The sequence below is a fragment of the Dermochelys coriacea genome, chromosome 5, assembly GCF_009764565.3.
Source record: "Dermochelys coriacea isolate rDerCor1 chromosome 5, rDerCor1.pri.v4, whole genome shotgun sequence".
Classification (NCBI taxonomy): Eukaryota; Metazoa; Chordata; order Testudines; family Dermochelyidae; genus Dermochelys; species Dermochelys coriacea.
This window is the reverse complement of record NC_050072.1, coordinates 11,928,855-11,945,230: the sequence shown is the minus strand read 5'-3', so window position 1 is coordinate 11,945,230 and position 16,376 is coordinate 11,928,855. Positions and strand designations below refer to the sequence as shown.

The 16,376-nt window shown below is 42.6% G+C and overlaps 1 protein-coding gene across 2 annotated transcripts in view; it reads right to left on the bottom strand.

Moving 5' to 3' along the window:
- SETBP1 (SET binding protein 1) overlaps positions 1–16,376 on the bottom strand; it is a 316,119-nt gene that overhangs the window by 83,916 nt on the left and 215,827 nt on the right. For both annotated transcript variants that reach the window (XM_038403584.2, XM_043514525.1), the window contains exon 3: positions 6,922–10,381. In XM_038403584.2, coding sequence (XP_038259512.1) covers positions 6,922–10,381 — 3,460 coding nt within the window. The remainder of the gene's footprint in view (positions 1–6,921; positions 10,382–16,376) is intronic.

The window sequence follows — 16,376 nt, the reverse complement described above, 5'->3', positions numbered from 1 at the left end:
CTGAGGGCACTTGTGTGGGTGAGGTGAGAGACACTGAGTGAATGTAATGGTCTTGGAATCATCTGAATGACAGAAGTCTCCTCTTTTTCCACTGAATGTGTATTGGCAGGACAAGCTTCCCTACCCACTCCCACCTCAAAGACAACCAAGTAAGAGCACCATTCCATGCACATTGTCATTCATCTGGGAATGCCAACCGGGAGGACAGGTGTGGTTGTAGCTTTTATGAGATGAACTCTCCCAATCCCTGGCAGCTGGGGTAAAACCGTGTGACTTCAGATAGGCTACCAAACCACCATCAGATGGTAACAACTCTCCATCCTTGGCAATCTTGGGTGGAATTGAACTAGAGGTGAAAAACCTCAATAGTCCATTTTACAATTCCGGAGCCATTCTGCTTCCTAACTGTCTGGCATTCCATAGATGATTCATGTACCATGGTGTGCCCAGTTGGTTTGGTTAGATTTTGATATCACTTTAACAGAGAAGTCAACCAGAAATAACTCCACTGGGGCCAGTGCAGTTACTCCAGTTACACACAGTTTCAGACACGACAGATACTGCAGTTTATGAGTCATCTTGGCCAGGTCCCCATTTAAAGCAAAACTGGCTCTCTATTTATTTAACTTGGTTATATAAAGGCTTTGTTTGACTGATCATGCAACCGCATCATTACAGTTGTATTCCAGCATCACTATGATGTCAGCACCCTTATTTGACTTTCGGTCACTATTATTGTAGACCAGATTTTAACCAGTGACCTGACGGTGTAAATCTCTCATTACTAAACTCCTATGAGCCATCTAGCCCTTCCTTGCTTAACAGTTGATGTTGTATTGCAGTCAGTCATCTGCGCTCCCTGAGTTTCTTGCAATTAGCATTAATCTATGTGCAAAATAAGTCCGATTTGGTGCTGAAGCAAAGTGCAAACTGCTGCATGCCATCCACTAAGCGACACTGTTGATTACTATTAAGATTTCTTCAGCCTTCTCAAATGCTTACTTAAATGTAAAGACTCACTTTGAAGATGAAACAGAAATCCAAAACTGCTCCCCTAGGATCGCTCTCTTTCTACACCTACCTGGGAATTGTTCTGAGTTTGTCTTTCTCAGTCAAGTCAATTTGTGTCTGCTCTCTAAACAGAAGACTCTTTTCTCTGAATTATCATTTAACGTTAATGTTGCAGCAAATCAAGCTAAAGCTGTTAATTAAAATGCTCTTAACCCTCCGTTGCTGTGATGACTACAAAAACTTCACACTGACAGGCAGCTGGTGTGCTGAGGCTGCTGCCTTTTGGACTGATCCATATTGATTCACTGTATTCCTCCTGTCAGTCTATTATTTTCTCTCTTCATCCCTTCTACATAGGAAGTGCCAGACTAGAACAGAGCATGGTCAGGCTACTATGGCTTTCTGTGTCGGCAGTGGCATATAACTAACACTGCAGAAAGCAAACCAGGCAGCAATGTATCCTAAAGGCCCAGGAGATCTTTTCTGAGGCCATGGACCCAATTAGTTTGTAGTTGCATTTTTAAGAGATCCCTACGCATCTAGGGGCCTACACAGACACTGTGATGTAGGTGAATGAATACATAAAGAAGGGCCCTGGGTAAAGCTCCCATGCAAGCCTTGCTGAGTCATGACATATGAAACCTTCAACCTGTAACTGAATATTATCTGTTCTGTCCCTCAGATCCTATGGACAGAAGCAAACTTCTGACTTTATGGGTTGATTTTAAATGGCAGGTGTTTGAAGCTGCTCAGGGCTTTGAATGTGAGAAGCAGACACTGTGGAGATGCATTTGTAGGCAGCATGAAGTTAGTTAATATGTCAAACCTGTATGGGAAATGAAATTGATCAGCTGAATATGACGTTCGTATTTATCTCAGGGACTTATCTGGCCCCATCCCTAAAGTATCTGAGCACCTAACAATCTTTAATGAACTTATCCGCACAATACTCCTGAAAGGTAGGAAGATGTTACTACCCCCATTTTACAGATGGGCTCAAAGGAGCTAAGCAACCTGACTAGTCTTATAGGAGGTCTGTGGCAGAGCAGGGAACACACACACTCACTTTGGTCTGTGTTTGTACATCACTTAGCACAACGTAGGTTCACGACTGGGGGTCTTAGATGCTTTGATAATACAAAAAATAAATAATAATACATATCGTCTATACATATAAGATCTGATCAGCATAGAAATACATATAGATATCTCAGAGCAGGTTGAATGAGAAAACATTCACCAGAAAGAACACATTAATCAAATATCTTTTTTGAAAAATTTTGCTGCTATTCATCGAGTAACATATTCATTGTCGAATATGCATCGGATCTAGACTGTGGAACTACAAAAACCTACTCATGGAATACAATATTCAGCAAGCCACAGCAATATTTGCTGAATAAAGGGGTGGACTAATACTATTTGACTATCCCTAACATGGTATTCTCTGCACACTCAGAAAGAGGAATCACTTTACCCACTAGTGAAAAGTAGCTCTCTCCATCTGCCCATTGAGAGGGTGCAGCAGCATCAGAGAACAGTGTAGGCTGTCCCTCAAAAAAACAGAACAGGTTTCGACTTTGCCAACAGTTTGCCATGCTTGTTTATGTGCAAATCAAGTCTTGTTTTAAATCAGGCAACACTACTGGACTATTTGGTGAGGATTTCCAGAGATTTATTCTGTGCTGTGTAGATGGCCCATTCCTACAAACACATAGGCATGAGGGTAACTTTAGTGATGGGAGAAGTCCCGTTGATTAAAATGAAACTACTCAAGCGAGTTAAACTACTCACTTGTGTGTTTGGGGGATTGCCTCTAAAGCAGTATATACCGTATCAGCACTGGAATGGTTATGCATCCATTTCATTGTATCACTTGTTCTAGATCCTTAGCCCAATATTTCTCCTACTCTCCCTTTTGTCATGTTTTTGGCTAACCGTTAGAAAGACAGACAGATCCATTGTATGTCCTGGCAGGCATTGGCTGATGCCTAGACCTTGGTCCGACCTCTTTGCTGGTTCTCTTAGCTTCATCTGTTTGTACTTCACATCTGTGATCTAAAGGAGATACTGATTCCATTGAACTTTTGAGTTAAATTGGTGCCATGTGGAGTGGTGGAGGATAGGACTACAGGATATTTTGTAGGTGAGTTAAGTATTAATTTATAATGCATGTTCACCTGCTAAATACCTGACACTTGGAGATTGATGATTATTGCCTTTCTTAATAGCTACATATGATTAACTTTATACTCCTGTAAATTGACGGTGCATAGTATCTATACTGTATCTGATGAAAACCATGTCCCTATTAGCTGATGTTTGAGCCAGGATGTCTGATATGCATGCTAGATAATCTCTTCCTGTGTAATCTTCAATTACAAAGACCTGCAGAGATAATCTAAGCATAAAATAACCCCTAGATCATGATCAGTCTCAGGAAAGGGATATACAGTAATACAGTGCTATACAGAGTAGCTTTCTGGTTATCAATCTTTGCTGCTGTCTCCATTAGACTCACAACCTATATTTAATCAGATAGCATCTATCTATGGTACTTATAGGACTTCCATGGCCAGAGTAGCTATGGACTTCATAAGATTTAATGTATTTATTGTCACAGATCTTATGGGAGGGAGGGAAGGAACTATAATTATACTTCCCTCATTATACCCCCCATGTGATACAAATCCCTGAATATCTCTATTTCTTATCCGTAAAATGGGGATCATGATTCTTTGATCCTTTTGTCTACTGAGATTGAAAGCTCTTCAGGGAAGGGACCATCTTCCCTTTTGCTCTGTGTGTGATCCACACACCCTGTAGCCCAATGGGGCTCTGATCTCTACTGGGGCCTTCAGGTACTACTAGAATACAAGTAGCGATTTTAAAAAAAATGAAATGGCACTTCCAGCAGCCCATTTCACGGCAAACTGTTAGGAGTATATGGTCACTCGATAGCATTAAATGGTTCCCTTCTGACTTTTATCATGGCTATTTCCTTATACAGCATACTTTTAGTTGCATATCTTACCTCCAGCAATATATAGTAAAGAGGAACCTGGAGATATAAATGGTGCACATATACTGCTGAAGACATGTGACTGAAACACCATGCAATAAGATTTACCAAGATAGGACAACGCTGACCTGAAAGTCTGATGTGAATCTGCATTAAACTTTAGTCTGAATATTCAGGAAGCCTTTCTTTATCATTATTATATATTATATGTAAATAGTGGGAGATTAAAACTGCCTGATTATGAGAACTATCACAGCTATGGAACAGCCTCCAGCTGGAGAACTGCATGTTTCACAGTGATTTCCTGGCTCTCATTTCCATGAAATACAAGGTGAGTTAGGAGAAAGAAGGTCAAGGTTATCATGAAAAAGTTTTATCCGTCCTCAGTGGACACCAGTTAATAGCTGTGAACAATTTCAAGAGCAGACTGCAACTGGGAATACCAATGAAGGGGAAAGGCAAAAAATAAGGTCGCATTGAGATCTTAGAAAATCATAAGCAGACAGATGCTCTTGGATTTTAATGAGCAGTCTTGGCTCCAGACCTTTCTTGGCAGTGCTTTAGTTTTAATATTTTCCTCTTGTAGTGCAAGTTATGGCCCTGGTTAGCTGGCTCTGGTTACCTAAATGTGGATGATTTTTCCATCTAAATAATACTTTGACAATGAAGAAACAGTTCATAATCTACAACTTGATGGATTGGGGGAACACCATGGGGGAACAACACCTATTAGCAGTCATGAAAGTAAGAAATTTTTAAAAGTTGGAACAGTGAGTGTAGTGAAGCAGAAACTGCAGATCTAACCACTTCATTTTATTCTGTATTGACATCAATAATGCACCAATGGAAAACAAAATGAATCAGGCTTTTTATTAACAAACAATTCTACCCTCAGCTGAACTAAAAGTCAGTTTGGTGGAAAATGTAGGGGGATTTTAGGGCTCAATTTCAAAGTGTCCTCAGTTATTTTAGGTTTTTTCCTCTTTAGTTAGAATGTTCTTTTCATATATTAAATGGATTAGCTTGGAAAATTAAGATTCAGCAGTTCTTCCATTTCATGAAAATGAAAGTGCAATTGCTACTATACTGGGAAATCAGTAATGTCCATCACGTACTCAGGATACAAATGATGGGGCTCTGAATCCTTATGCATTAGGATATATCATCATTGTAATAGAAGCCACTGCAGTCCCTGGATAATGACCCCACCCTATGATGGGGTATTAATCTTTTGTAACTGACCCATCCATTTTGGTTGCTATGACCAGGAAATAAATTCAGTCTCATTCCAGCATTTCTGTATGTCACATATTGGTTACAATGGGTCTGTTTCCATATGGCAATTTTAATGGATATATTTCCAAACTGCTGGTTGGTTTTCTGTTGACTAAAGATTACAGACTGGTCAAACAGTGACTATTTGCCTAGTACACCAGAGGGAGGGCAGGAAGAATATTAGATTTTTGTAATTTACCTAGTAACTCTGCCATTTAAAACTTTGCTGTTCTTTACTTAAGGCCAAATCCTAGTCGCAGTGAAGGAAATGGAATAATCCAGTTAACTTAAACATGAGCAGTATTTGGCTCTTAATCAAAAGCCTAAGAATCTCATATGGTCAGGCTGCATAAATTCTATATGGGCAGGCTGCATAAATTCCCTCCCAGAGCCTTCCCCAACAGCGATTCTGCCTCCTCATTTTCGAGGCCAGGAATTACCCAAATTTGATATGCCTCTCTAGCACATCAGAATCCAGCTCTGAATCTCCTCCAAACTCGGCCATCCCAATAAGGTGCACACTCCTCCAGAACTCAAGAGTGAAATGTGCTTGATATGATAGAACAATGGGATATCTGATGGTGCAGAAGGTCTGGGATTGCTCCCAAGCCAAAGTTGTTTACACTGCAGCAAACAACCTTTCTCTGTGTCATTACCAGGAAGGCAGCTTTATAATGCAAAGTCCAGTTCTGTCTGCAGACAAGGTTCAGATCCCTTTCTTCTTCTGGGTGGGGAAGAGAAGCCCTGAAGCTACAAATGGAGCTTCAGGTCCCCTCCTTCCTCCCAGTCCCACATACCCATCTTCTCTTCTAAGTCATAAGTGCTAAAAATCAATCCACCTTGATCCTTAATCATGTAGGGCTTATTGCTTCAGTGACACCAGGCTCCCCCGGCTACCACCCTGATCTGAAGTACATGACTGTGCATGACTCCTGCTGACCAGAAAGTGAGAGAATTAGATTAGGGTTCTGATTGGGGTCTCTGCCTGTCTATCCATCCAAAAACCGCCTATCGCCAGGACACCTGGGTCTCCTGATTGGCACAACAACACACAACTAGTGGGGCTGGCTCCGGGTCCCACAGCTACCATTTAACTCCCATCACACCTAATGGGATTAAGACTAGTGATCAACAGGCATCTTTTGTAGGCTCTCCATACCGTAGGAGAGTCTTTCTTTAGTATGATGGCTCTACTTCCAAGGGCTGTGCAAGCAAAGACTCAATTCACCGTGGTCAGAGGCACTGGATTCCAGCAAGAGGAAAGTCTGCAGTGATCCCCTTGCCAGCAGTTACCTATAGCAGTGACTCTGTATAAGCCAGTGCCCAGGAGATTTTCAAAGAAAAGGCAAGAAGTGAGGATAAATAGGAGAGAAGCAGAGAAAATGTTTATAAAAATGCCATGCAATAACAAAACGTCTTTAAAAGGTTTTGGCTTTAGATCTAGCCAACATTCTTGCCACCCTCAGCCCCGCGCCCCAACAATCCAAAATCTGGATAATCATGGGGGTTTAATGATATAATGACAGAGAAATAAGTGTCTAACTTTTATAAAGAGACATAACGGTTGAGAATGCCAAGCTCCTTTTTGCTCAGGTTAGAAATTCAGGGCTTACCTGAAGAGGCCGAAGAATCATAGGTACTTCTGTCCTTCCTATTCATCCTGAAGGATTGAATGTCCTTTTCCCTGTAAGTTCCAAACCCCTCAAAGTTTCTTCTTTTATTCCCACTTGCATCATTGTCCCGCTTTTCACTGGAGGAACTGATTTCACCAAACATGTCCAGGGACTCTGACCTTGCACTAGTCTCAGTGTTACCCGAGTATCTCTTTGTGCAAGAGTCAATGGGATCGTTGCTCAAGTCACTTTTATCTTTGCTTTGCGTCCACTGCTGGGCATCAGAAAGCGATAACGTAGACAGTGTATCCACTTCAAAGTTACTCTTTGAGACTTTGTGTCCCGTTTCACAATGCTGGTGCTTCTGTTTCTCCTTATGCTTGCTTTTCTCGTTGAGCAAGGAGAGATCTTTGTCTGAGCCACTTAGCCTTTCACTGATTGCATGGCTGGAGAAGCTGGTGGACTTGCTAGCAAAAAGACCACTCAGATCTTCATGTGCCCCCAATATCCGCTCATCCTTATGCTTGTGCTTATGTTTGTGTTTTCTTTTGTGAAGTCGGCCACTAGAAAGGTTGGTTCCTCCAACCTTTGGAGGTGCCAAGGAGGACTGCATATCTCCAAGGCTCATTCCCACAGGTGTCTGCAGGTGCACTCCGTGTTTGGCTTTATGCTTGGCAGTGGTGGACATCTTCATATGAGAGCTTGAATGGAACTGGGGTGGGGGCACTGCGGGCCTCATAAATGGGGAAGCTGCTCCAAGTGTGTGGGACAGGTACAAAGGAGCTGGATACTGACCGTAGTAACCAAGATTCATCATAGGCATTGATGTGTAAGGCATTCCATAGGGTGCATAGTAACTCCCACTGGGAATAGGGTAACCGAACCCTTGTAAAAAAGGCACCTTTGTCATGGTGTCATTGGTTTTGGCAGGTCTACCACGCTTCTTCTTAGACTTCATGTCAGAGGTCCTGCGAAGATAGAGCAATGGGTCATACTGGATATATGGCACAGGGTAATAATGATCAAAATTAATTCTGAAAATGCTAGGATATGGATTTTCATGGTAAAACGTGTAGCTTCTATGGGAAATCCTGAACACTTGAAACTTGTTGATGAGCTCCTCGAGGTCTGCAAGAAACTGGAGGTCATCTCTGTTCTGCAGGCTTTTCCTTTTCCTCTTGTGCTTTGGCTTTTTAATGCTCTCGTGAGCGAGAAAGTTATCAACAATGAGATGCTTCTGCCGGTGACCATGCCTGTTCTTTGTGCTGGTGTCAGATGGTATGGCCTCTGGATTGTCCAGGGTACAGAAATCAAAAGAGTACCTCCTGCGGGATTCTGAGCTTTTTTCTGCTTGGTCAGAAGTGCTGTTATTGTCTGTACCTATTCCACTGTCGCTTGGTATGGTTTCCTCGCTGTGAGACTCACTCACTGGTGACAGCGTGACTTCTTTCAGAGAACCTATTTCACACAGATGGGAAGGTGAGTTAGCCATTAACCTGGGTGGAGAAAGCTTCCAAGTTCCACTGTGCATTCCCTTCTGGGTTTTTGTAGGAAGAGCACTGATGGGTTGAAGATTTGGCATAGTTTTTAACTCTGAAAAATTTGTTTCAGTGCTTGCAGGGCTAAGGTTGCCATTAGACCCCACTAACTGTGTTGAAAGCGGATGAATAGCTGCTGGTGACAATGCCACAAGTGACTGCAAGTTGGAAGGCACTGCTGGGTTTTCTGGCTGGCTCGAAACAGGCCTTGAGTGCTTGATGGCTGTCTTAGGTTCTTCTGGAGGGGGCTGCAGCTCTGCTCTTGGCTTCCTGCCCCGTTTTTTGCCAATGTAGATAGTCCCCCTCTTGCTGACATTTATTTGCTTCCCTAGTCTGGCATCGATGGTCGCAGCTCCTGCGGTGGACGGTGGCTGGGCTTTTGTTTTCAAAGCTATGTTGCTGGAACAGGACAAGATCTGATTCAGAATATTCTTCCTCTTGAGGGACTTCATCTTGTTGATGGTCTTGATGGTCTTCTTATCCAACACGCCCAACTTGCCGACCTTTTTGTGAAATTTCAGTTCACTGATGGATTTGTCCTCCCCTGGGACCATCTGGGCCAGCTTAGCCAGGTTCCTTCTCCTCTTCCTTTTCTTTGTGCCTGGAAATTCTCGATTGATTGGACTGACCGGGCTGGTGGAGGTTCCCTCGTGGATGGTTTCGACAGTGAGCAAAGGCTGTTTCTTTGGTCGTCCTCTTTTTTTCTTGATGGGCGTAATCACAGTAAGACTGTCTGTATTGGTATACAGAGGGCTAGATGGAGTGATGGGATAGGCTGAAGGAGGCTCCACCATCAGCTTCTCAGATGTAGCCACAGAGGTTTCCTGAAGCATGTTTTTAGGTTTGCTGCAGGTCCATCTCCGTTTTGCTACAAGTTTTGGGTGCTGGACCTCTGGCAATTTGCTAGATGCAGGAAGATTGGTAGGAGCAGACATGGAAGTTCCAGCTGCCGATTTTCTGAGCCTACCTGCACTGTTTGGGGGAGCTTTGTCAGTGACCCCACTGCTCTCAATAGCTGTCAATGGGGACTCATTCTCGGGAGCTTTCCCTTGCTTTGTGGCTCGAAGATCTTTTTTGCTCCCCTCCAGTTGTGAACTAGTCCTGTTTGCTACTTCACTGCTCATGGGAAGTCCAGAAGGTAGGCTTTTTTCCTGGATAGTTTTATCTGCTGAAGATTTTGCAGATTGCCTTTTTTTCCTTTTGTGGCCAGACATATCTGCTGTTGGAGTCTTTATTGGGATAGTAATTCGTACATGACTGGTGTCACTCTCAGAACCATTAGCAGAACTCGGGTTCTGCCTCGAGGGCGATGCTTCTAGCAGTTTGTCTGTTGAATAAGATTCCTTTTTCCCTTCCATGCTGTCATGGGTTTTGCTCTCAAATGCTTTTTGAGCATTTTTCACCCATTCTACATCTGTGTTTTGGATAGTTTGATTTATTAAGTCTTTTTTGCTGGATTTCTTCTTTGTGTTCCCAGTGGGTTGGTCAGGGATCTCCATTTGGCCTCCTCCCTCTTTATCCACTAGAGGCAAAAGCCCATTGCACTCGGATGGATTGCTAGGCTGGGATGCTGCTGTGATGTTATTTGGCGATGGAACTGCACTGCATACAGCCAGCTCTTTATTGTTGGTTGACAACTGACTCCATGTGCTTCCTGCACCAGATTTCTTTGTTTGAGACATGCTGAAAGAAACTGGCTCTTGAGCAGAAACCTTGGTGGCAGTAGCTGCTTCTCGGCTGGATTCTGTATTGAGGAAGCAACTTTGAGAAGCAGATCCAGTGTCAGAGCTTGCTGACCAGTCAAGATGGTGCTGGTTGCTGCTTTTTTGCTGGTGCTTTGATTTTAAGGTGTCACTGGTGAAGTCCTGTTGGAGGCCTGGGTCATAGTGCAGAGCAGAATGCTTTGGGGGCCGGTCATAAACCTGCAAAGCAGAAGAAAATGAAAAAAAAAGTAAGTTTATTGGGCTCATCATAAACATTAATGTAAAGATCTTATAAACTTGCATGTTGAAGGACAACTACTCTTAAATGATCTTCTCTTAAGTTTCAAGATACTTTGTAAAGTCTTCTTAAAAAGGACACAGGTGAAACTTGACCACAGATTTATGAGTTGTAAATGCATCTTTCTGCAACCTTAAGACAAATAGAAATATCCATATACTTTTAAATTACTAAAGATATATATAGACAGCGTTTTTGTGTGTGTGTTTGCACACACACACTTTTAACACAAGCAAAACCTTCCCTTGTAAATGGCCTGATTTTGCAACCTGTTCCCACGTTGAGTAACCATTGCCTTTGTAGGCAGTCGCTCCGTGTCAGAGAGCGTTGCAGAATCACATCCCGCATTTGCAGCTCAAAAATTACAGCTAGTGCTAGTGCACGAGAAGTGGACAATGATATTGTCTAGAAAGTGAAAATGAAATTGACGGGTCTGCTTTTTTTTAGAAACCTCAGAGAAACGTGGTGAAAAGGTATGGTCCTGAATTTTCAAAGACTTATTTACCTGCTTAGCTTTATATATGTGAGTAGGCCCAATTGGACTACTCATGTGAATACAGTAAAGTAGTATCAGGACCCAAATTAGTTTTTAACATCTCTTTCCATTTTAATGAACTGTAATTTGCAATCTGGATAAGCAATATTTGCAATATAATTTTTAATCTGACCACATCCCTTCAAACTTCAGGGATAACATAAAGGGTACAGTTATGTTGAAGACTAGTGAAGAGCAAATGAAAGTCCGCATTGATTCTCGGTGGACTTTCTTCACCTGAAGAAATTATGTATGTTTCAGACATAATATTTTCAAAAGCCCCTTCAGACAAAAAAACCCACTTCACTTTCATTTATTGACCACTTCTAGACTCTTGCTCCCCTGTAATCATTTGTTGGTTTTATGATGATTTCCTATCCATTTTTGTGACGCTCCATGTCAAGCTGTGAAATGTGTTTCGTACATGTAGTACTACAAGCTACTCTTCAGTAGTAAACTGTGATTGTAATTAGATTGAATACTAAATACATGTTGGGATAGTTAAAATAAATGTGTAAGCAAGGGAAGAATAGTAGAAAATAACATTAACTACATTTTACTGCCACAGTTTGGCTATTACAGTTAAGTTTATATCAGCAGTACTACCCTAAACCTCTGTTTCTCGGGATTTATAACAGATATTTTGGGGAAAGAAGGTCCCATCCTAAGAGGTTTTAAGGTCTATGAAGCATGGTTGAAGGAAGTGCTACATAACCCCAATCCTGATTGACCTCAACTGGAATTTTGTTCTTTGAGGGTGCCAACAAACATGTGGAGAAGGGTGATCTAGTGGACAATTGGACTTTCAGAAAGTTTTGGCAAGGTCCCTCCACAAAGGCTCATAAGCAAAGTTAGCATTCATGGGGAGGGAAGGTGTTCTCATGGATAGGTAACTGATTTAAAGATAGGAAACACAGAGCAGGGACAAATGGTCAGTTTTCATGGTGCTGAGAGGTAAAAAGCAGGGTCCTCCAAGGATCTGCACTGGGACCAGTGCTGTTCAACATGTTCATAAATGGTCTAGAAAAAGAGGTAAACAGTGACATGGCAAAGTTTTCAGATGACACAAAATAACTCAAGATAGTTAAGTCCAAAGCTAACTGCAAAGAGTTACAAAGGAATCTCACAAAACGGGAGTAAGTGGGCAACAAAATGGCAGATGAACTTCAGTGTTGATAAATGCAAAGTAACACACATTGGAAAACAGAATCCCAGCTATAAATATAAAATGATGGGGTCTAAATTAGCTGTTACCATTCAAGAAAGAGATCTAGGAGCCTGTGTGGATATTTCTAAAAAACAAATCTGCTCAAAGTACAGCAGCAGTCAAAAAAGCTTACAGAAAGGAATAGATCATAAGACAGAAAATACCATCGTGCCACTATATAAATCCATGGTAAACCTACACCTTGAATACTATATGCAGTTCTAGACGCCTCATCTCAAAAAAGATATATTAAAGTTGGAAAAAGTACAGAGAAGGGCAACAAAAGTGATCAGGGGTATGGAACAACTTCCAGATGAGGAGAGATTCACAAGACTAGGGCTGTTCAGCTTGGAAACGAGATGACTTAAAGGGGGATATGATCGAAGTCTATAAAGTCAAGAAAGGTGCGGCAACAATGAATAAGGAAATTTACCCCTTTTCACAACACCAGAACCAGGGGTCATCCAATGAAATTAATAGGCAGCAGGTTTAAAACAAACACAAGGAAGTACTTCTTCACACAACACATAGTCAAATTGTGGAACTCATTAGCAGGAAATGTTGTGAAGGTCAGAAGTATAACTAGGTTAAAAAAAGAGTTAGATAAATTCATGGAGAATAGGTCCATCAATGCTTATTGGGAAAGGTCAGGGATAAAACACAATGCTCTGACTGCCAGAAGCTGAGAGTGGACGACAGGGAATGGATCACTTGATAATTGCCCTGTTTTGTTCCTTTCCTCTGAAGCATCTGTCTTCAGCCATGGTCGGAAGAGAGAATACTGGTCTAGATGGACCACTGGTCTAACCCAGTATGGCCATTTGTATGTTCTTATGTTTAAAGGTGATGAACCACCAAGTTCAGGGTTTATGTTTAGAAACCGGCAAACCTGTATATTATTGGGAAATGGATGGTGATAGATCATTAGTGGGTGTATGTAAAAGTCAGGCATATGGCCTTGCTGGAACACACCATAATAATTAAGCTATTGTGGTGCACTGACTCAAGGAGTAACTGTAGATTCTTCAGTTCTGGGGATTGTTCGGCATTTGTGCATGTGGGCTGAGCATGCCTAGGAAAGGAAAAGATGCCCAGGAAAAGTAAAGTGAGAAAACAGAGTGTGTAGCTGTTGTAAATTGCAGGTGTTTTGGTTTGTGCACCCTTCTTCTCAGCCTATTCCCAGAGCCCAAGCAGTAAACTGATCCCGAGGAATGAACTAGCCCCTCTACGTCAGTACTGAATCACATGGAGCAGGCAGTAAAGGAAGAGCCTGCACTGCTGCGACCTGTGCTGCATTTGCTCGGGGGGTCTAGGATGACACAATCTGCTTGTTTACATGGAGGAGTTCAGTTTCCAGAGTTGTGAATTTGACATCCTTCATCAGGCAGGCCTACAAAAGGTAGCCACCTGCCTCCATCCCCTTTGGCCACGGAAAAAGGAGGGCACTGAAATATTGTATTTAGCGTAAAATCATTATTTTTTAAAATAATTATCAAGCTCACGAGATGCACAGTCAACTTCATTGTCCCCCTGCTGCTTCTGCCGGCTCTCAGCTTCCAGACCAGATTGTGCCTCGTTCTTATGGTGTGCAGTGTGAAGAGCACGGGGGCAAGACTGGCTCCAGAAGCTATCCCATACCTGGCCAGGCCTCAGTAAAGATCCAGGCACAACTGCAGTCCCCTCACTCCCTCCCTAATCTCCTGGGAGCACACATAGGGGTGCTTATGCTGGCTTTCACAGTGGGACTGTGGGACATGGAAGGGGAAGTACATTGCACTTTATCAAGAAGTCTAGCAGCAGGCTTTCTTAGCAGAAGGTTTGCTCTCGACCTCAGTCAGACCAGGATTATACCTCTTGCTTTCACATCAGTCTATAAAGCAGCTACCCCACTGAGAGGACTATCTGCTGTGATTCTTGTTTTTCATTAATATTTACATTGCAGCAGCAATCAGAAAGGTCCATATCGGGGTCGTGCTGGGTGCTGTACAAACACAGGAGTACACAATCTATGCCCCAAAGATCCCTAAATAATAATGATCTCTCACTTAAAAAACCCACAAAAACTAGAACTTACAGGGCTCTGATGGTGTAAAGCTGGCACTGTTCCACTCTCTTCCATGAAGATGTAGGACTTTACTTCAGTGGAGCACCCAGCCCTATGGCTGTAATCAAAGTAACCCTAAAGTTCCTCCCAAAAGGCTGAGTTGTGAAACTCAATGCCCTGAGAAATTTCATTTGAAAAGTAAGAGTTACAGCAGTCAGAAAAAAAAAATCACATGCTGCTAATGCCCCTCACCTTTGGCTTAAAAAAGGCAAAGATATTTAATTCAGAGCTAAAAAATAGTAATGATAATTTGAGGACCGACAACTTAGATGCCAAATGCAAAGCAGCTGAATTTTTGTGACTCAGGGCTTGTCTATACTGAGCCGCAATACGGACGACAGGGGCGTGAATTGTAGAGCACCCCAAAGAGTTGCACTCTAACTGTCCTGTGTGGATGCTGCTGGCGCAAACGAAAAGGTCTCCATTAAAGCAAACTAGGTCCCTTTCTGCTCCCGCCAGCAGCATCCACATGGGGCAGTTCAATAGCAACACTCTGGTGAGCTCTGCAATTCACGCAGTGGTGTAGTTTAGACATAGCCAGTTACCCCTCCGCACCGATCACCTTGTCTCCCAAAGCGGAGATTGACACTGAAACTACCAACAGATCTCTAACTATAGCCCTGCTGTTGCTATACTACCACAGAGAAGCACAAGCTTTATATTGCAATCCATGAAAAGAGATACATGTGACATCTAAGGTGCCAGTACCGCAACTGTTTAATCACATGTTCTACTTTAAGCACAAAGTAGTCACCCTGGTTTCAACAGGACTTCAAAAGTTAAGCCCCTGTGGAAGGATCTGCAGGATTGTGCCATCTGCACATTCTATCAAAACTATGTATTCGCCCAAGCATGCAACAGCTCACTGGGTCTCTTAATGTAGCTTCTTCCAGTATCATTTTACGATGAACTCTCCCCCGTCAAACACATGCATGCCACTCTAAAATAATTCTTCAGCATACGCTACTTCAGCATGGCAACCAGAGATCATGTTGCCTGCAGCAGGTCGAATCTGACTTGCTGCAATTGATATGTGGGCACTGTTTACTTAAAAGGACCGGCAAATCAGCTAGCTGAAAGTAATGCAGTTAAGTATATTTTGTTCCCAATGTATCCATCTGGATCACACCGCCTGATCCCATTGTTCCTAATGCTTCAGCTTCAATTTCCCCTGCTGGGTGAGCAGCACAATCAAAGGGCATTGTAAACAAAGATAGAGCAACAACAACAAACAAACAAAAAACCCACAACAAAACTCCCCACAGTAAAGATAGCCGTAGGGACTGGAGCTTTCAGTGGGGCTGACTGTGAACAGGGCTCTTCAGACAACAGCTGATGGCTGTTTCTCATTGCATTTTCTGGAATTCATTTCTTCGTGCTACTGCCAATATATAATACTGTATACAGCAGGTTGGCTACTCATTCCAATAGGTTGTTGGCTTCAGCTGAGTTAATTGTAGCTATATCAGTAGCACCGAGAGCAGAATCTGGCCCATTCATAGGAATGGAAGATTTATTCGTATTTAGCTTTTGGTTTGAAGAATTTCATCACCAGGGCCTGCCCATGTTGGCATTTTGCTCTTCACAAGGCCCCAAATCACCGCAGTGTGGGAACTCCTTTCCTGTCCAGCGATTCTGAAACATATTGCCTGCAATCCTTTCTCAAGGGAGGCGGGGATAGGAATTTACTCTTGCCGTGTTGCCAGCTCCCACGATTTGAGCACGAGTGTCGTGATATTTGGTGACACTCTAAAAGCCCTAGCTCCTGGATGTGCACGACTGTGTGAAAATCTCAGTTTTCATTTTTGAGACAGGAAGTTCCTAGTCCTCAAGGCTGCAGAGACAAGATGGGAAAATGTAGCATAAGTGCCCCCCGAAAGCTTAGGATGCAGAGGACAAAACTCAAATGAACCCCAAGGTAGTCTATTTTTTAAAAAAACCTCCTGATTTGTAATCCAATCTCATGATTTTGAAGCCTGACTCGCGGTTTTTAGATGCTGCATAGACCTGTGTCAGCAGCAAGTGACAACACACCCAGCACCAGCTCAGCTGTCCTGCCCAAAGAATAAG